Source organism: Lissotriton vulgaris, chromosome 2_2 (genome assembly GCF_964263255.1).
Source record: "Lissotriton vulgaris chromosome 2_2, aLisVul1.2, whole genome shotgun sequence".
NCBI classification, from domain to species: domain Eukaryota; kingdom Metazoa; phylum Chordata; class Amphibia; order Caudata; family Salamandridae; genus Lissotriton; species Lissotriton vulgaris.
The window spans coordinates 27734581-27754385 of record NC_141688.1 but is presented as its reverse complement, the minus strand read 5'-3'; the positions used below and the strand labels follow the sequence as shown (position 1 = coordinate 27754385).

At 45.9% G+C, this 19805-nt stretch overlaps 1 protein-coding gene across 5 annotated transcripts in view; it reads left to right on the top strand.

Annotated features, from left to right (window-relative positions):
- Positions 1-19805, top strand: part of MYO9A (myosin IXA) — a 1208318-nt gene that overhangs the window by 1139049 nt on the left and 49464 nt on the right. For all 5 annotated transcript variants that reach the window (XM_086959231.1, XM_086959230.1, XM_086959229.1 and 2 more), the window contains one exon: positions 2800-2923. In XM_086959231.1, the coding sequence (XP_086815357.1) occupies positions 2800-2923 (124 nt within the window). The remainder of the gene's footprint in view (positions 1-2799; positions 2924-19805) is intronic.

The window sequence follows — 19805 nt, the reverse complement described above, 5'->3', positions numbered from 1 at the left end:
CCCATTCATAGAGAGGACCTCAAATATATCACATGGAAAAGATCTTCTGGCTCTTACGTCAGCTTGACGAGTAAGCCACATACAAGCTTTCACTATTCCTCACCCTTTCCTTCAGTTTACAAGGGACTCTATTATACTTCGTACTAATCCTACTTTCATCCCCAAGGTCTCATTGGATTTTCATTTAAATGAACCCCAGTCATATTAAAAGACTTTTTTCCCACATCCTTAAACACCAGTGGAAAGATCATTACACTCCTTAGATCTCAAAAGATGTATAATATTCTTTTTGCAGAAGACCACCAGCATCCAGAAAAACTGACCAGCAGTTTGTGGCATATGGGAATCCGGCAGGGATAACCTGTTACTAAATAGACTATAGTGCATTCGATATCAGCAGCTTTACAGTTATGCCATCAACAAGCAGGCAAACCACTGCCTTTGACAGCGAAAGCTCACTCTACAAGAGCTGATATGCAATCTGCTGTGGGTTTGGGGTAAACAGGACAGGGGCGCTCAAACAGTTCTTTTGTAATGTGTGATGATGGACAACAAAATTTGGTTAAAGGGTGCTACCAGTGTAGAGGAGAACCCTAAAACTTCTAAAAAGGTGTTCGGGCGTGGGATGCCTTAACACCATGCAAATATTCAACAGGTACTGGGCACAAGTGTGGTTATGATCATACAGTAGTTGGAGACAAATAAGATTGACACCGGTAGTCTGGTAGAGCAAGTTTGTGATGCTTTATATAGTTCTTTTTTTCAGTCCTTGGACCCATCCAGCGTCACAGCTCGGCAGTAACCTATCACCCTAGGTTACCTCCTGTCAGTCGTACCCGGCTTGGACTAGTTCGTTTACTTACTTTCCATTACTCCATTCCTCTACCTTTCGTACGATCACCGATACCACATCTCGTACCGCGCCGCCTACAGCCCTGATGAGTCACAGGTTTTACCCTGTTGATGAAACACGTGTCGGCTAGCATTTGTAAAATCTGAAAAAAATAATTATAGAAAGCATCACAAACTGGCTCTACCAGACTACCGGTGTCAATCGTATTTGTCTCTAACTACTGTATGATCACTCTACAAGAGCTGTTGCCTCTTCGACAGCCCTGTTAGCCAGTGTGCATATACAACAGATTTGCAGAGCAGCAACTTGGTCCAGCAGTCACACGTTAATATGCCATTATTGTTTGGAATATCATCCAAGAAGGATACTGTGTTCCCCAGGGGAAGAAGAAAAAATGAACCAATACTACGTGAAGTGAAGAGGGGGTAAAGGGGAATCCTCCTTTCGGAACTAAAACCCTCACACACCCAGCAAGCTAGGTGTCATGCTTCATCATCTGGGTTTTGCTCCTCGTCAGGCTGGCGCTGCAATGTCTGACGGGCACCCATAAAGGGGCTCTTTACCGGAGATCTTTTGTTCCTGCCAGTTGGTGCATGTGGGTGTGAGGGCTCTAGTGGGGGTGTAGACGTGAGAAGTGGGTGAACTTAAAAAAGGTTAATTAATCCACTAAATCTTTTTAATGGGTGCGTTAACTACCTTGATAAAATTGTTTGTGAGCCACAAGCAATGCTGACTCAGCTGTAGGGAAAGCGGTTCTCTGTAATCTTTTTCATTTAGGTGAGACTCTCTCCTTCCCACCTTCCGGTATGGTTTGACTATTCCTTTTATTTTGTTTACAACTGAATTAGTTTTTTTTTGTGTATACACTGTCATATCTAAATACACATGTGCATGTAAATGTCTATATAGGTGTGTGTATATATGTGTGTGTGTGTGTATATATAAATATATGTGTATATATATATATATATATGTGTGTGTGTGTATTTGTGATTCCTTGTACCACGTACATGTTTACATATGTTTATTGTGCATGCCATACATCCGCACACATGCCTATAATACTACTGCTATACATTCAGATTCAAGAATGTGAATCTATGAAAAATACCCCAATACTGGAGAAGAAAATAAGTTACTTACCTGCAAACTGTGGTCTCCAGTATTCGTATCTTTCATAGATTCACATGCGACCCACCCTCCTCCCCATACAGGCTCCCCTAGTTACTTTTATACACTTAAACTTCACTTGTGTTTGAAAATCTGAGAGGCTGGAGCCACTGCAGAGGGGGTTCTTGAGGGTGCTGTCACCTTGTCTGGAATTTGGAGTATTCCTAATGACTAGGACGAGATGTTAAAGTGAATGTTTGTTTTTTTCTCCATTAACTTCAATGTTAAAGTTATTACTTAATGCTTTTGATGTACCGTTGGACTACCACTTAGATGACAGGGAATGATTCAAGCATGTGAATATGTGAAAGATACCAATAATGGAGAACCACAGTTTACAGGTAGGTAACTTTTTTTCTTCCAAGACCTTCAACACCACAGGGAATCCAAGAGTTTTGTGAAGTCATGCCACGTCTCTCAGCATGCTACAGGCTTCCTCTGCTGTGCCTTCAGGTCACAAGAAGCCACAAAGGCTATTTGGTGGTTATTGTAATGGAAGATTCTTCACTGAACTTCCTGCTTCCCTGTTTTGTAAACTGGACTTTTTCCATTAAAATCCTTCCTAGTCCTTGTGATTCTCCACACTCGTGGCAAAAGAAACCTCAGCAGTAAGTGTATTTAGGCCTCCCTGAAATCCTTTTCTATTCTTGACGGACACACTTTTACATTCGAAAATATAAAATATCTTTGTGAATATGACCCACTGTTTGTTATGATCTTGCATTTCTCACTGCTATTTGAACATTGTTTAAACTTTGCACTGTTGTGTTTCACAGGTGTGTTGAACTTATTGTTGTTGAGCAGATGAATAAGTATCGGGCTCGACTTAAAGATATCAGCAGCTTGGAGTTTGCAGAGAACAAAGCAAAGAGTCGTTTATCTTTGATCCACAGGTCCATGGTAAGATTCAAAGGTTTTGGAAATGGGTTTTGGAGACCAGCAGGAAAAGTACATTCAAAAAGAGAATATGTAGGTGAACTTCCTAGAGGATTGAGGAAAAATGAAATGATTAAAGTATCAAAGAAGCCTATGAGAGATAAAAAGGTTGTGCACAAAAGGATTCAGGGATAAAATGGATGGAAATAGAGTTCAGAAGGACAGGAGCATTACATACATACATGTCCCAGAGGGAATATATATACATTTTTTTGTGCAATCAGGAAGGACTTGTGTATTATAGTGACTGGTAAAAGATTAAGCAAAGCATTGGAGTAGGGTGATATAAATAATTTGGAGACACTTGCTAAAGGCAGAATGATAGCTTGAATTCAGGAAAAATAATGTATTGGAGAGGAATTTAAATCTGCTATATTCTCTAGCTTGAGAAAGAGAAATAATATCTGTGGCGTATATGCGAGTCATAACAAAAATGCAATAATGTAGATGAGACTGCAGGGCATGCCCAAAACCAGTACCTTGTCCCAAGCGCCTGCCAGCTCTGTGGCTTTTAAGGCTGGGCAAAGGGCCTGCCCGAAGGTTAGGACCAGATGTGTAATGGGTTCTGTGAGTGGTGGCCTGAATGCAGTGTTTGGTTAAAGGCCAGTACCAGAGCCCAGTTTGTCAGTTGTCAGCAGACATTGACTACAAAGCCTGTGCTCAGCAATCTAAATCGCTGCAGTTCACTGGATATGCCCAGTGTATTTTGAGTGCAGGGTTTGACATCGTCACGTCATTCACCTGGCAGACATCCCACTGGGGAAGGACATCCACCAAATTCAGTGATCTCTGGATGTTGGGCCTCACCTATGATCATATGCCACAATTTATTACCTGCCTCGCCACTTCACACCATGGGTCATTCTCAGTCCATCTAATGATAATATTCCACCTTAATGATTACAACAGGGCCTTCCTGACTGAAATTGCTCTCACAACATTACAGACTCAAGATGATTTTTTTCACTAGCACCTAATAAAGGATAGAACCTCAGGTCACTCTACTAACACCTCAAAGTATTGCAGATGATTTTTCCATTTGATCCTACCGGTCAATCAAGTAGGTTGGTTGTCTATTTTTTAATGTGTTGTGCCTGGATAAAAAGAGATAAAAGGAGGTGTAAACAATTTATGGAACGATCCCTGCACAACCTTCTATGGCAAAATTAGACATATTTAAGAGTTCTTGTTTTCATTTAAAACGGATTATACACTGTAAAATACCACCATTGGGAATGATTGCTTTTGGGTAGAAACTGGAAGCCAATGGATTTGGTACCCTCTAATGTCTAAGTAGTTAATTATTTCGCTATGACACATTGCAGGCATGGTAAACCATTTAGTATTAGTGCTGGCAGTAACATGCGTCATTTGCTTTAACATAATTACCCAAAGGTTTAACAAAAGTATTCATGGACCGTAACCCAACATTTGGCACCATTTTCTTGGTGCAAAATGTACCCTAGCACCCAAAATGGATCCAAGGATGCATTTGGCACTAAGAAAATAGCACTAAATGTACCAGAACACGAACAGAAGCAGCCATTCTTGCCCGCTAAGTTAATTGTTCTTATGCTACTGTGGTAGGGTTTTTGTGCCAAATTACTCATAATTACGGGAACATGCACAATCACAGAATTTTTGATAATTCTAAGTCAAAAGTGTAATGCAAAATTACTACTGTGTAATGACAGTTTCTCCCAGGCCTATTTAGTATACCTTTGTGAGGATGCACAAGATTCCTGGACCCTCAGTAGCCCTCCTGTTTAGAGAGCATGGCTTACTTCATATGGCTTTGTCAGTGTACGTTGCATATTGATGTGTATTGGCTAGTAAGTTTGCAGCTGAATTCTGAGTATGGTCTCAGTCAAAGTTAAGCTTTATCACCATAATTTCATCCTCTTTCACGGAGTGCGATGGAGATTTGCTTTCTGAAAGTCCAAGTATCAGGATTGTTGCATAAAGAGAACTTTACATGCAATTGCGTCTTGAATCATTGTCCTTCCATAAAGTGTTTCTCCCGAGATTCTTGTTCTTAGTTTTAAATCATTAAATTTTAAGCATTATAAAGATGCTTTCACATTTACCTCACCTACTTAGTTCTGCCACACCAAGATTGAAGTTCCTAACGTATGTAGAACTGGTAACTGTGCTGCAGGTGATTGTTGTTGGTTTTGATATGGATTCCAAGGCTATATTATTGTCACTGGAGGAGTGAGAGTTTGCATGCTGGTAACATTAGCAAGTGTATGGACTATCCATCTTTTAGTGGTCTGTTTACTATGAGTAAAACCTGCACATTAATGTCTGTGTTTTAAAAAGAGCTGTTATGACTTTTCCTTTCAAAGAGGTGACGATATTTTCTGCTGGAATAGAATAATTGAGAAAAAAAGAAGGAAGTAAAATTCTCTGTTTCTGTAACCCAATATCACTTTAGAATTAAAGGGAGGGGGAATCCTAAGAGTAATCTTATGGTGCTGGAAAAGTGTGTAATTTGTACAGGGCCTGGTTCTTACTAACCCTCTTGGCTGATGTAATAGTCTTTAACCTTCCAAGTTAGGTGTTTAAAAGTCTGACTTGTTCGTACATACAAATGGATGAATCAATAATATGGTACAGGTTATGTTATGTTCCCAAAAATAAGCTGGCCTCGGAACTGGGGAGGGGGACCTGTGGAGTACTCCAATTAGATCTTTCAAAAGGTCATTTATCATTGCAAAGCTGGTAAGGTATGCTCGAGAATGCTATTTACTATATGCTATAATGACATCTAAATGTACTTCCAGTGAGAAAGAATTGAAACTAGGTTTAATTAACTAAAGAACAGAAAGCACTAATGCCTCTTTCTGGTATGCACAGGGGGGTCACAGTTCTTGATCAGATATACTAAGCTGTGCCTCTTCCTTTGAAGGATAAAGAAAATTTATTTTATTGAAGCTCTTTTGGCTTCCTTGAAGAGGTCCATTCATTTTGCGGGAACACTCAGAACACCATACTACTTTGTGTTTATGGAGCCAAACTTTAAGTGGAGATTGCCCCAGTATTGGAACTTTCATAGATTCCCATGCTTTGTATCATTCCCCGTCGTCAGCCTGGGAGCCTCGGTAAATAGAAAATACCATAGCAGTATGTACAAAAGAGAAAGAAAGGCCTAGGCCTCATCTCATTTTGTAGCATATCTACCTCTTTTTGTAAAAGAGACTAACATTTTGCAACAACCAATCAGATTAGCCTCACCCTATAGAACCCTCATGAGAGAGCCTCAGATTTTCTACTGCACGTTGTGCTAAGGGAGTCTCCACTGAGCTCTGCTCAGATTTCTCTTCAACTTTTGGATTTCAACTGTATTCTCTTCAGGAAGCTGTTTTCCCTTTTTTTTCATCCTCAGACATGGAGAAAAAAGGCCTTTTTAGAGCTAGTGCCACCTGTTGTAAGAGGAGGCGATAGGTGAATAACCCTCATAAGATGGCATTTATTGCCTGTATCCAGACAACAAGTTCTAGGTAAGATAAACATAAGGGTCCGTGAGGGCCGTCTTTCAACTGGGTCCAGAAGCTAAAATCTAGAACAGATCCAGTCTCTAGTATGACAGTGATGAGGCCTAGTCTGCTGTGTTTTCGTGAAGATCTGAGAAGGAATACAATCTCACCCGGTTTCTTGTGAGCAGTGCACTCAAAACGCCTTCAAAAGACCTCCCATGGGTCTGACAGGCGCAGTCCAACTACATCTCCTCACTGAGGTGTAAAGGAGAGGATGGGACTTACAAAGGAAGTTCCTCAAAAAGCCTCTAAAAAGACCTCCCATGCGTCTTGACAGGCGCAGTCCAACTAAATCTCCTCAATGAGGTGTAAAGGAGAGGATGGGACTTATAACAGGAGAAGCTGGTATGAGGAAGTCGAGCTGAAACCTCCTCTCTTCCTCGACACCGTCGACGACACCGTCGACGGTAATGGCAGTGTCGCCAACGACAGCGTCGGCGACTATGGCTGTGTCGACGACGATAGCGTCGACAGTGTAGACGACACCGTCTACGATGATGGCAGTGTAGACGACACCGTCTATGACGATGGCAGTGTAGCCGACACCGTCTATGACGATGCCAGTGTGGCCGACACCGTCTACGACGATGTCAGTGTAGCCGACACCGTCTACGACGATGGCAGTGTAGCCGACACCGTCTACGACGATGGCAGTGTAGCCGACACCGATGGCAGTGTAGCCGACACCGTCTACGACGATGGCAGTGTAGCCGACACCGTCTACGACGATGGCAGTGTAGACAACACCGTCTACGGCGATGGCAGTGTAGAAGACACAGTCTGCGACGATGTCTACATCGTCTACGACAACCGTCAACGGATATAAAAAAAATTACAAAAAAATACTTCTGTGGCATTAACATCTCAAAGGCAGGGAGAACAACCTGTGACAGAAGGCCATGATGTAGTTACAGTGCCAGATGATGATGATGATGATTCATCTGATGAGGACCAGAATGTGGAACATATCCAAAATCCTGACGCAGAATGGGACGATTATGTTATCCCAGATCCGGCTTCACCATCCCCTGACCTTGTGCATTCGCCTCCAGTGGACATAGGGGGCTTTCATAATCTTATGGAAAGAGCATCCGAAAGATTTGGCCTTTCTGTTCCTGTGGTACAATCAGACTGTTTCCTCTGATTTTAAAGAACCTTTCAAGAAATCTATTTGTTCCATTCCCATAGTAGAGCATGTTTGGAATGAAGGCAAGAAGGTGATGCAATCTACAGCTACTGTAACTCCGGTTCTACCACGTCTGGAGAAAAAATATATGGCACCGGAGGACAGTCTAGCCTGTCTTATTGGTCAACCTAGACCGGACTCGGTTATTTCTCTGGCGACCCAAAGCAAATCCAGAAACCCGACGGCACCCCTGACTGCACCGCCAGACAGAGAGGGCAGGCGCAGGGAAATGTAGGCAAGAGGTTTTCCTCTATGTCTAGCCTCCTTGTTAGGGCCTCGAACGTACTAGCAGTTTTGGGACGATATGATCGCCAAATGTGGTGCGATCTCTCTCCTTTCATTGATGAGCTTCCAGTGAGTGCCAAAGCGGAAACGAGAAAGATCCTGGAAGAAGGTGAACGATCTTCCTCTGAGATTATAGATTGTGCAATGAGCATTGCTACAACGGCTTTTCATGCCTTGGCAGGTTCAGCGGTCCTGAGGCGTCAAGGTTGGCTGAGATGTACCTGGTTTTGCCTGAAGGTGTAGAATAAAGTTCTGGATCTGCCCTTCGATGGAGATATGCTGTTTGGCAAGCATATAGATGATGCTTTACAAGATATTAAAAAAGGATACAGAGACGGCAAGATCTTTGGGCACACTTCAATATCGAAAAGTACCTTTCCGGGGTGCCAGAGGGAAAGGTTTCTCTAAATATAGGGGAGGTTATCAACATCGCTACTCCTCCTATTCACAATCCTCTCCATCATTCAAGCCTCAGTACTCTCAAGGGCAAAATCAATCGACATCTTTCTCTCGACAATCTTCAAGAGATAGACAAGGACGTCAAGGGAGAGATACTTCTAAACGCCAATAGCGGCTTCCTGGCTCAGCCTACTGGTCCTTTACCACTTGTAACACCGATGGGGGGCAGGTTTACACATTTTCTCGATTGCTGAAGATCATAACAGATCGGTGGGTCCTGAATAACGTTCAATTTGGCCATACACTAGAACTCCAAAACCTTCCATCTCCCAGAGCTCCTCGCGCCACAGAATCAAAACACCTGCATCTTCTCTGTCTCAAAGTTTGTCAATTGCTCACCAAGGGAGCGATAGAACCAGTGCCACTTTCTCAAAGAGGAAGAGTGTTCTATTCCAGGTTTTTCCTCATCCACAAGACGTAAGAAAAGTGGCACCCAATCTTTGAACTGAGGGAGCTCAACACCTATCTCCTAAAACTCTCTTTCCGAATGGTCTCTCTTCAAGACGTCTTATGTCTTCTAAATCCAGGGGATTATATGGCGACTCTGGAGCTCCAGGACGCATATTTCCACGTTCCAATCCACCCAGCTCACAGAAAATAGTTACGCCTCACAATAGCCAAGAGCCACTTTCAGTTCAAAGTACTGCCGTTCGGGCTCAGATCCGCTCCGCGGATATTCACAAGGGTGTTGGCCCCGGTAGCAACAATCCTAAGGAAACAATAACTAGAAGTTTTCCCTTACCTAGACGATTGGTTGATAAAAGCTCCGTCTTCTCAAGCATCGACAAGGGCAGTCGAAAGTTACATCCAACTTTTCAATCACCTGGGTCTGCATCTCAACAAGGAAAAAACAGTCTTTATTCCATCCAGGAGGGTCAAGTTCCTGGGCTCCATTCGGGATACAAGAAGCTGCAAGGTTTTTCCTTCCGAAAAAGGACAGAAAAAGCTAATCTTCTCTGCCAACCATTTACAAAAGAGACGATCCCTGTTAGTTCGTGTATACTAGTCTTTCCTAGGATCGATCCTATCTGGCATACCATTAGTTCCGCATTGCAGACTGCGAATACGCCCCTTGCAAGAACAACTGAACATGCGTGGGCGCCAAGTGGAAGGTTCTTTCAAGGACAAGATAAAGGCCACTCCTCTCATGAGAAAAGCAGCAGGCTGAGGGGCTATCAAGGAGAACATCTCAAGAGGTCTCTCTTTCCGAATGGCTCCATACCCTCTGATTTTAACCACAGACGCCTCTATGGAAGGGAGGGGCGCTGTCTTACAGGACCTCTAAGTGTGCAGTCACTGGAACGCAGAAGAGCGTTTTCTTCATATCAATCTCTTGGATCTCCTTGCAGGCCGAAAGTTCAAGACGCAACCGTGCCGGTCAGGATGGACAACACAACGGCCATGCATTACATAACCAAACAGGGAGGTACAAGGTCTCATCTGATCTCGAAATAAGCCCAGGGAATATGGGAATGGGCAATTCTCCACAATGTCGTTCTTTCAGCAGAACATCTACCAGGCACTCTCAACACACCAGCAGACACCTTAGTCGTCTGAAATCGCCCTGTCACGATTGGAAATTGGATCAAGACATTCTGGAGGAAGTGTTTCAACGCTGGGGAACTCCAACAATAGACCTTTTTGCAACTCCAGAAAACAGGAAATGCCGACTATGCAAGCAGGTATCACCATTGGGGGTCGCTAGGGAATGCTCTTTCGATGTCTTGGTTAGGCGCACTTGTTTATGCCTTTCCTCCAAATCCCCTAATCTCACTGCTTCTCAGGAAAATAAAGATGGAACCTTGCAGGATGATCTTAATAGCACCAGCGTTGCCTCGCCAATTCTGGTTCACACAACTTCTCCTGCGTTCTCAGGCCCATCCATTTCACCTATGTCCCGTTCCATCTCTATTAACAATGTCCCAGGGACAGGTGATACATCCAGATCCTAGTTCTCTCCATTTGAAGGCCTGGCTCCTGAGCACAGAGAATTCCACAGCTTGGATATCCCTCAGGAATGTAGGGAGATACTAACTCAAGCTCGTGCACCAAGTACAAACAAAACCTATCGTGCTAAATGGAAGTGCTTCTGCCTGTGGTGTCACTCATCAAATACTGCCTTAAATTCTATCGCTGGCTAAATCAGGCCTTTTCTCATTCTTCCATCAAAGTACATCTGGCAGCTATTTCAAGATTCAGAAGAACAGCTTCTGGTTCTTCTCTCTGGTCTGCTAGAATTATCAAACAGTTCCTGAAAGGTCTTTTCAGGTTTTTCCTCCTGTGCGGCCACCACCTCCGGCTTCGAATCTCAATCTGGTTCTGGCTCATCTCATGAAACCTCCATTCGAGCCTATCCACAGGGTGGACTTAAAATTTTTGTCTTGGAAATTAGCTCTCCTTTTAGCCCTCACTTCAGCTAGGAGAGTTGCAAACTCTATCCTTTTCTACAGTTAAAAAAGGACACAGTGTTTTTAAGGACCAATCCAAAATTTAGTCCAAAGGTCCCTTCGGATTTCCATTTGAACGAACCAGTGGTTCTAAAGTCATTCTTCCCTCGACCAACATCCCCTGCAGGAAGGTCTCTACATTCTTTAGATGTCCAGAGATGTCTCAAATTTTATCTTGAACGCACAAAGGATTTGAAGAAATTATCTCAACATTTTGTGGCTTTTAGTGCACCTTGAAACGGTCTTCCTCTCTCAAAACAAGGAATCACACGCTGGATTTCAAGTGCAATTTATTATTATTGCCACCAAGCGGCAGGAAAGCCGCTGGAGAGACATGTACGAGCTCACTCCACAAGATCAGTTTCATCTTCGGCAGCTCTGAAGTCCCTATAAAACACATTTGTAGGGCGGCTACATGGAGCAGTGCCCATACATTCACAAAGCATTACTGCCTGGACTCTTCCATAAGCAGCGAACAGACCTGAGGAATCTTTTCCAATGAGAGGTGAGCTTTCCCTTCTATCCCTCCTTCCTATGATTGCACATTTTGTATCACATAATGTTTCTGATGTATTGTTACAAGGTATATGATTGGCATACGATGACGGTTATGCAGAGATATTGTAATACTCATGTAGCAAAATGAGCACTGGTGACTTACTGCTAGCTACTCTGATACAAAGCATGGGAATCTATGAAAGTTCCAATACTGGGGCAAGAAAACTAGTTACTTACCTGTAACTTTGGTTCCCCAGTATTGGTAACTTTCATAGATTCCCATGTGTCAAGTCAAGTCAAGTCATAGGATTTGTATAGCGCACTACATACCCAGAGGGTTTCAAGGCGCTTAGGAAGGGGAGGATGATTACTTGTCAAATATCCACGTTTTAAGTTGCTTTCTGAACGCAAGGTGGTTTTGGGTAAGGCGAAGGTAAGCGGGGAGTGAGTTCCATGTTTTAGCAGCCAGGTATGAGAAGGATCTGCCTCCCATGGTGGTCTTGTTGATGCGAGGTACAATGGCGAGGGCTTGGTTGGAAGAACGTAGTTGGCGGGAGGGGGTGTAGAAGGACAGTCGTGAGTTGAGGCAGTCTGGTCCGATGTCGTGGAGTGATTTGTGTGCGTGGGTAAGCAGTTGGAAAGTGATCCTCTTATTGACGGGTAGCCAGTGGAGGTCTTTAAGGTGACCAGAGATGTGTTCGTTGCGTGGGAGGTCTAGTATGAGCCTGGCTGAGGCGTTTTGGATTCCTTGGAGTTTCTTCTGGAGTTTTGCGGTGGTACCCGCGTAGAGGGTGTTTCCGTAGTCCAGTCGGCTCGTGACCAGAGCGTGGGTGACTGTTTTCCTTGTATCGGAGAGGATCCAGCGAAATGTTTTTCTGAGCATGCGAAGAATGTTGAAGCAGGAAGAGGATACGGCGTTGACTTGTCTGTTCATTGAGAGTGAAGAATCCAGGATGACGCCTAGGTTCCGTGCGTGGTCTGTCGGGATGGGTGCTTTTCCGAGGGCTTCCGGCCACCAGGAGTCGTCCCATGCAGAGGGGGATGTACCTAAGATGAGGACTTCTGTTTTGTCTGAGTTCAATTTCAGACGGCTTTGTTTCATCCATTCGGCAACTTCTTTCATTCCTTCGTGTAGGTTAGTTTTGGCGGTGCTGGGGTCATTGGTGAGAGAGAGGATCAGTTGAGTGTCGTCCGCGTAAGAGATGATGTTGAGGTTGTGTTGGCGTGCGATGGCCGCGAGGGGGCTCATGCATACGTTGAAGAGGGTGGGACTGAGTGAGGATCCTTGTGGTACGCCGCAGATGACTTCAGAGGCCTCGGACTTGAATGGAGGAAGGCGGACTCTCTGGGTTCTTCCGGTGAGGAACGAGGTGATCCATTCAAGTGCTTTTCCTTGGATTCCGATGTTATGGAGGCGTTGTAGGAGGGTGCTGTGGCAGACTGTGTCAAAGGCTGCGGAGAGGTCGAGGAGGATGAGGGCGACTGTGTCTCCATTGTCTAGTAGCGTTCGAATGTCGACTGTTGCTGCGATGAGGGCGGTCTCAGTGCTGTGTTTTGCTCGGAAGCCAGATTGTGAGGGGTCAAGGGATTTGTTGGCTTCGAGGAAGGTGGCGAGCTGGTTGTTGACAGCTTTCTCGATGACTTTGGCCGGGAATGGGAGAAGCGAGATGGGGCGATAGTTTTTGAGTTCGGTGGGGTCCGCTGTTGGTTTTTTCAGAAGGGCGGTGAGTTCAGCGTGTTTCCAGTCTTCCGGGAAGGTGGCGGAGTTGAAGGAGCGGTTGATGACGTCTCTGAGGTGCGGAGCTATGACGGAGTCTGCTTTGTTGAAGATGTGGTGAGGGCATGGGTCTGTGGGGGATCCTGAGTGGATTGAATTCATTAGGCGGATGGTGTCCTCAGTGGAGATTGGGTTCCAGTCGTTGAGAATGTTCACGGGGGGAAGATGATCAGCAAATGGTAGGGTGGGTTGATTTCCGGGTTGGTTGTCAAAGCTGTTGTGGATGTCTGCAATCTTGTTGTAGAAAAATGATGCTAGGGAGTCGCAGAGGGTTTGAGAGGGGGTGATGTCGTTGGAGTTGGCCGAGGGATTGGAAAATTCCTTGACGATGTTGAAAAGTTCCTTGCTGTTGTGGGCGTTGTTGTCAAGTCGATCCTTGAATGCTGTTTTCTTGGCTTTTCGGATCAGTTGGTGGTGAGTGCGGGTGGCGTTTTTTGAAGGCGACCTTGGTGCTGGTGGTTGGGTCTTTTTTCCAGGCCTTTTCAAGGGAGCGGCAGAGTTTCTTGGACTTCTTGAGATCATCGTTGAACCATGAGGCCTTCTTGCTGCCAGGTTTGCTTTGCCGTTTTTTCAGTGGTGCTAAGGTGTCGGCGGTGTTGGATAACCATAGGGTGAGGTTAGCGGCGGCTTCGTTGGCGTCAGAGGAGGGGGCTGGGGGGTTTTGAAGGAGCGATGAGGAGATCTGGTCGATGGTGATTTTGTTCCAGTTTCTTTGCAGAGTTGGTTGGAGGTGGTTGATGGGTTTTGGCTTGTTGTAGGTAAAGTGAACGCAGCTGTGGTCAGTCCAGAGGAGATCCGTAGTATGGCTGAAGGAGACATGATTGCTGGAGGTGAAGATGGGGTCGAGTGTGTGACCTGCGATGTGCCCACCCTCCTCCCCAGGGAAAGCTCAGCCTTCAGCAAAAGTGGTTACTGATACACCAAGGCTGCGAAAATCTGAAGCTCTTTCATGAGGGTTCTATGGGGTGAGGCTATTCTGTTTGGTTGTTGCAAAAGTTTGGTCTCTTTTACAAAAAGAGGTAGATATGCTACAAAATGAGATGAGGCCTAGGCCTTTCTTTCTCTTTTGTACATACTGCTATGGTATTTTCTATTTACTGAGGCTCCCAGGCTTACGACGGGGAATGATACAAAGCATGGGAATCTATGAAAGTTACCAATAATGGGGAACCAAAGTTACAGGTAAGTAACTTGTTTTTTTTCGAGTACTCATGAGCTCAATAAATGTATCCGTTCTGAAAAACTGTGACTCATTTTCCCTTCATCATAGTCATTTTCCTGGAGAACCTGTTAACTGACCTCTCCCACAGGATAGCTCAATGCTGGGGGGAATACAAGCTGTACCAAAGTGGCAAATTTGCTCATTCAAGAGATCTCTTCAGTGCCATAGGTCGCCATATATGGCGTTAAGTAATTAAGCCTAGGTGTTTCTAGATTTCATACTTTGAAATATAGTCTTGCAGAGAGCAGAGGCGTAACAAGCATCTCTGCTGCAGCACACATGGAGCAGAGGTAGGAGGATCACCTCTAAAGTCCCATTACATGTTATCTTTCTAGTATGTGCACTATTAGGAGCAATAATAAAGTGAAGAGGGGGATGTTCATTGGATACATTTCTCACTCTATGCTCTTCCTCTTTCACAAATGGTTCTAATTTTATTTGGACAGCTTGGACCAGAAAACAACTCTTCTAAAAGTATGCTATCACTTTAAAGAGTTTTTAGCACATTGTTCTCTATATCAGCTCTTTATTGGCATGGCTTAAAAGATTACAGCCAGTATAAGACAAAAAAATAATATGGTGCTCTTTTTTCTCATATTGCGTTATTTCTTGTATTGTCTTAATTATTAAATGTTTTACTTTTCTTGTGCTGAGCTCTAAATCCAGTTAGATGCCCTCTATAAATAGTTTTATTCTACTTTAACTTGACCTAAGCTTAAAGTTCTTAGCAGTTGCTTCAACTGAGATTTCCCCAATAACTAGTGCCTACAATAATTTCTCATGTTTGGTGCCTAAAGGAAATATTCATAATGCTCTAATTCTTCAAAAGACAATTAATATATCCGCTCCCTGAAATATCTATATCTGCATTGCTTGCTCTCTGATTTGTGATGATGTGCTTTTGTCTGTCTTTGTCTTGGCTGCATATTGGGGCATCTGCCTGTAGTCTATATCTTATAGAGACGTCTAGTCACAGATTTCTTACCTTAGAATTATTCCTATGCGTCAGACTGAATCTGGAAATTTTTCATGAGCTGTTCTCCTTGGCGGCAGTAGGTGGCGTTATATAGCTCCTCGTAGCATCGTCTGCCTCGTCTCTGCCAGAAGTGATGCGCTAACCCCAGTTCTTTTCTTTCCATGCCAGTCTGCACCGATCCATGAAGAGCAACCACCAGTCAATTTTTGACTGCCCTTTTTCAACTTTTTGCAGAAGTTTTTGGACATTTTTCTCCTGGTGTGGCAGGATGTCCACGAAGAAGGCTTGCACCAAGCCCTGCGGCGCTTGTCATCCGCAGATATTGGTGACTGACCAGCTGGTGCCTCAAGATCAACCTCAACACGACAACCTGGGTAGACTGCTGCGCCATGCACTCAAAGGCCTTGAGAGAGCGCTCCCACAAGCCCCTTGCTACTCTACGTGTGATAAAGTTATGGTACCAGGATCGGTTGCGGAGCCCAAGATCCTCGTCCCACTCCAGGTCGTCCGGTAAGTTCCACAACGCAAGAAGAGTAAGAAGTCGAAGAGGTCTTTGACTTTGCCCTGTCGAAGTAAACTGATGAGACAAGAGAACATCGCCATTCAAGGCTTGGCTCCGCAGTTGAGCCTGTACCTGGGTTGGCTCCACATCTCCCCGAGTTTCCGAGAGCCTGGAGAGAACCACGCCCAACTCAGTGAGCTCTGTGAGGCCATGCACCTCCTATTTGGGCAGCCTGCTGGGGTGCCTGTGGGCCACGTGGGTTCGAGAGGGGCCCCCAATGGATCTCTGTCGGCAGCTCCGCCCTTGCTTCAGTCGAACCCTTTGGATCCACAGATGGATCCAGACCGGCGCCGTTCACACCACTTCAAATTCCCTGGTGCCAGTGCTAATGCTAACAATCATGGCAGCGCCATCCCCCTTCTCCTCCCCGACACAGTGCCGGAGGGGTGTTTTCCGTCGCCAGGTCGGACTCCGAGCACCATTCTTATGAGCTGGGCTTTGAGGAGGATTGTGAGGGATCGATGGGCCCTGATGAGTACCAGCCCCTAGACCTTAATATGTACTGGTGTGAGGAATTAGCCGACACCAGCAGACTGGACATCTCTCCAGATACTGGCATGCTCTATCCCTCTACTGTGGCTATGGAGTAGGGAGCTTTTTTATTTTAGTGTAGTGGTAGGAAAGGGGGCCGAGGACCTGGACCTTAGCCTCAGTGGTAGTCAAGACTAATGTCTTGACGGAGGTGCTTCAGCTGGGTGTGACCCCCTCAGAACCACTTCTCCCATTCAGTGAAGCCCTCACAGACATCCTGCTGGGGACTTGGTCCAAACTCTGCCGAGGGGCTCGTGTGAACAGGGTGATTGCCCACCGCCACTGCCCCGCCACCACAACAGACCCCAATTTCCTCATGTAAGACTACCCCGGAGAGTTTTGAATTAAGGTGGCTTAGTGGTCCACATTTCCATCTCCCGTGTAAATCCCGGTGCTTTTCCAACCACCCCACCGGATAGGAAATTCAAGCGTCTGGACGCCTTAGGAAAGAAAATGTTTTCTTCCAGCAGCCTGGCAATGCGGTCTGTGGACACCATGTGCCTTTTGAGCTGTTACTCCCATTCCTTGTGGGATTCGGTTGCACAGGTACATCCTATTGTTCCAGAGGAGCCTCGGTCATACTCCCTAAAGCTATGGTTGATTAAAGAGATGCAGCTAAGTTCACAATTCAATGCGGACTGGACTCTGCTGACTCGCTGGACGGGGCGGTTTCTTCTTCAGTGGCCTTACTGCTCCACACTTGGCTAAGAACAACTGGCTTTTCCATGGAGGTCCAAATGTCGCTTATTGACATGCACTTTGATGGCTCCCATCTCTTCCGAGACCAGGTGGTCTCAGCGCTGGAGGACTTCAAGGATAGCAGAGCTGTGGCCAGGTTCTTGGACCTTTCCATGGCCCCTCACTAGCCCCAGTGGGCCTTTCACTCCTTTCATGGATACAGAAAGGGGCTTCAAGCTGCATATTTACCTGCCCAGTGAGCAAGTTTCCCAGCCTCTGCGTGGCCGAGGAACTGGTACCCACAATCCGCGTGGTTCAGGCAGCCAGAGGTCAGAGCAGTGCACCGCTACCCTGGCAGCTGCAGCCTTCTAACCCCTTTAGTTTGCCCTCATATCATCATGGGCACCTAGTAGGAGGCAGGATATGCCATCACCTGCACCACTGGAGGTGGATAACCTTAGATCAGTGGGTTCTTCAGATTGTCCGTAGGGCCTACTCCTTCCCCTTCATGGCTGCCTCTTCACCCATGCCACCATCTTGTGACAGACTGACGTAGGACCAGTTCTTCTTTCTCTGCCAGGAAGTGACAGTGCTCTTGGCCAAGTGAGCCATAGAGAGGGTGCCAAAGCAAGAAGTAGGTTGTGGTTGTTATTCCTGTTACGTTCTGGTGCCCAAGAAGGATGGAGGCCTTCGTCCTATTCTAGACCTTCACACTCTCAATTTCTTCCTCGAGAAGGAGAAGTTCAAAATGCTCATGCTCGCTCAAGTCCTGTCGGCCCTGGACCTGGGAGGCTGGATGGTAGCGTTGGACTTACAGGACGCATACTACTGTGTTCCCATCCTGCCAACCCACAGGCATGTCCTGTTTTTCAGTATGGATCAGGAGCACTTTCAGTAGATCATGCTTCCTTTTGGCTTTGCCAGATCCCCTTGAGTGTTCACCAAGGTGACGACTGTGGATGCAGCTCATCTGCAGATATCAGGGGTGCCAGTCTTCCTCTATTTCGATGACTGGCTGTTAGTCGGGCTCGCCTCCTCCAGACTACGGCAGGCTTCCTGCACTCACTGGGGTTCACTATCAACGTGCCGAAGTCACACCTGACTCAGTCTGTTGCTCCCTTTTATCGGAGCTGCTCTGGACACAGTACAGTTTCGGGCGTGTCCTCCCGAACGACGACCTATTCAGGCTAGGATGCCCATATTTCAGCATAGATTTTAGTGAGACTGACTCAATGGCTGCTGGGCCGCATGGCCTCCTGCATCCTGCTTGTGACATATGCCCCCTGGCATATACGGGCTCTGCAGTGGGACCTGAAGTTCCAGTGGGCTTAGCATCAGGGGAATCTCTCTGTTATGGTCCAGGTCTCGGAGGGAAAGGCAAAAGATCTGCAGTGGTGGTTAACGAACCACGATTGGGTCAGTGGCAGACCTCCCTTCCCCAACCAGATCTGACAGTGGTGACAGATGAGTCATTCCTTGGATGGGAGGGCCATCTGGGAGAGTTGGAGATCAGAGTCCTTTGGTCACCGGCAGAATCCAAACTCCACATCAACCTACTGGAGCTCTGGGCAATCTGGCTTGCAATAAAAGTCTGTTTGCCCTCCATCAAGGGAGGTCGAGTACACAGACAACACCAATACCATCTGATACTGCAACAAACAGGAAGGGGTGGGGTTGTGGACAAAATGCGCTGCATTTCTGTGCATGGCTGAAATGTCAAAGCATTTCCCTGATGGTTCAACACCTGGCGGGCTCTCTGAATGCCAGAGTGAACAAACTCGGCGGAAGATGCCTAGCGGATCATAAATTATGTCTCCGTCCGGTAGTGGTGTTGCAATGTTTTTTTCAGCTGTGGGGAGAGCCTTGGTTGATCTTTTCACCACCACCGAAAAAAACACCCAGTGTCAGCAGTTCTGCACCGTGGAATTTCCAATACGGCTTTTGTCTTGAGTGTGGCCTCCTGTATGCCTTTCCGCCCATTCCAGTCCTACTCAGAGTTCTCAAGAAGATCAGAAGCGACAGGGCTCAAGTAATCCTTGTGACTCTTGACTGGGCTCGGAGAGTTTGATTTCCTGAGCTGTTAAGCATGGACTCCGAGCCTCCAATCAGAATGCCTCGTCGGAAAGATCTTCTGTTGCAGCAGCAGGGAAGGGTTCTCCACCCGAACCTGTCAGTGCTCTGCCTTCTTGCGTGGAGATTGAGCGGCAATAGTTAAAAGCTTTCGACCTTCTGCTCCATGTCTGGATTGTTATTTTAGCAGTAAGGCATCCCTCCACCAAGACTATATATGCCTGCCGTTGGGGCAAGTTTGTGGCATTGTGTGCAGAAATACCGGTTGACCATCTTTCTGCTCCCCTTTCTCTGGTCCGTCACTTTACCCCTTCCCTAGCTCAGCAGGGCTATGCTCTGGGCAAGCTAACGGACTATCTTTCTGCTGTCTCAGTCTTTCTGCGGTTGCCTGATCAGCCATCCCTCTCCAAATCCCCATGTTGTAAATATGTTCTTGAAATGTTTGCAACACTTTTCTACCTTCGCCTTTCATCATGCCTCAGTGGGACCTTAATCTGGTTTTAGTTTTTCTGATGTGCCCTCCCTTTGAGCCATTGAACAATGGTCCTCTCTGGCTTCTCACCATGAAGACTGCCTTCCTGGTGGCAATACCATCTGCCATCGAGGGTCAGTGAGC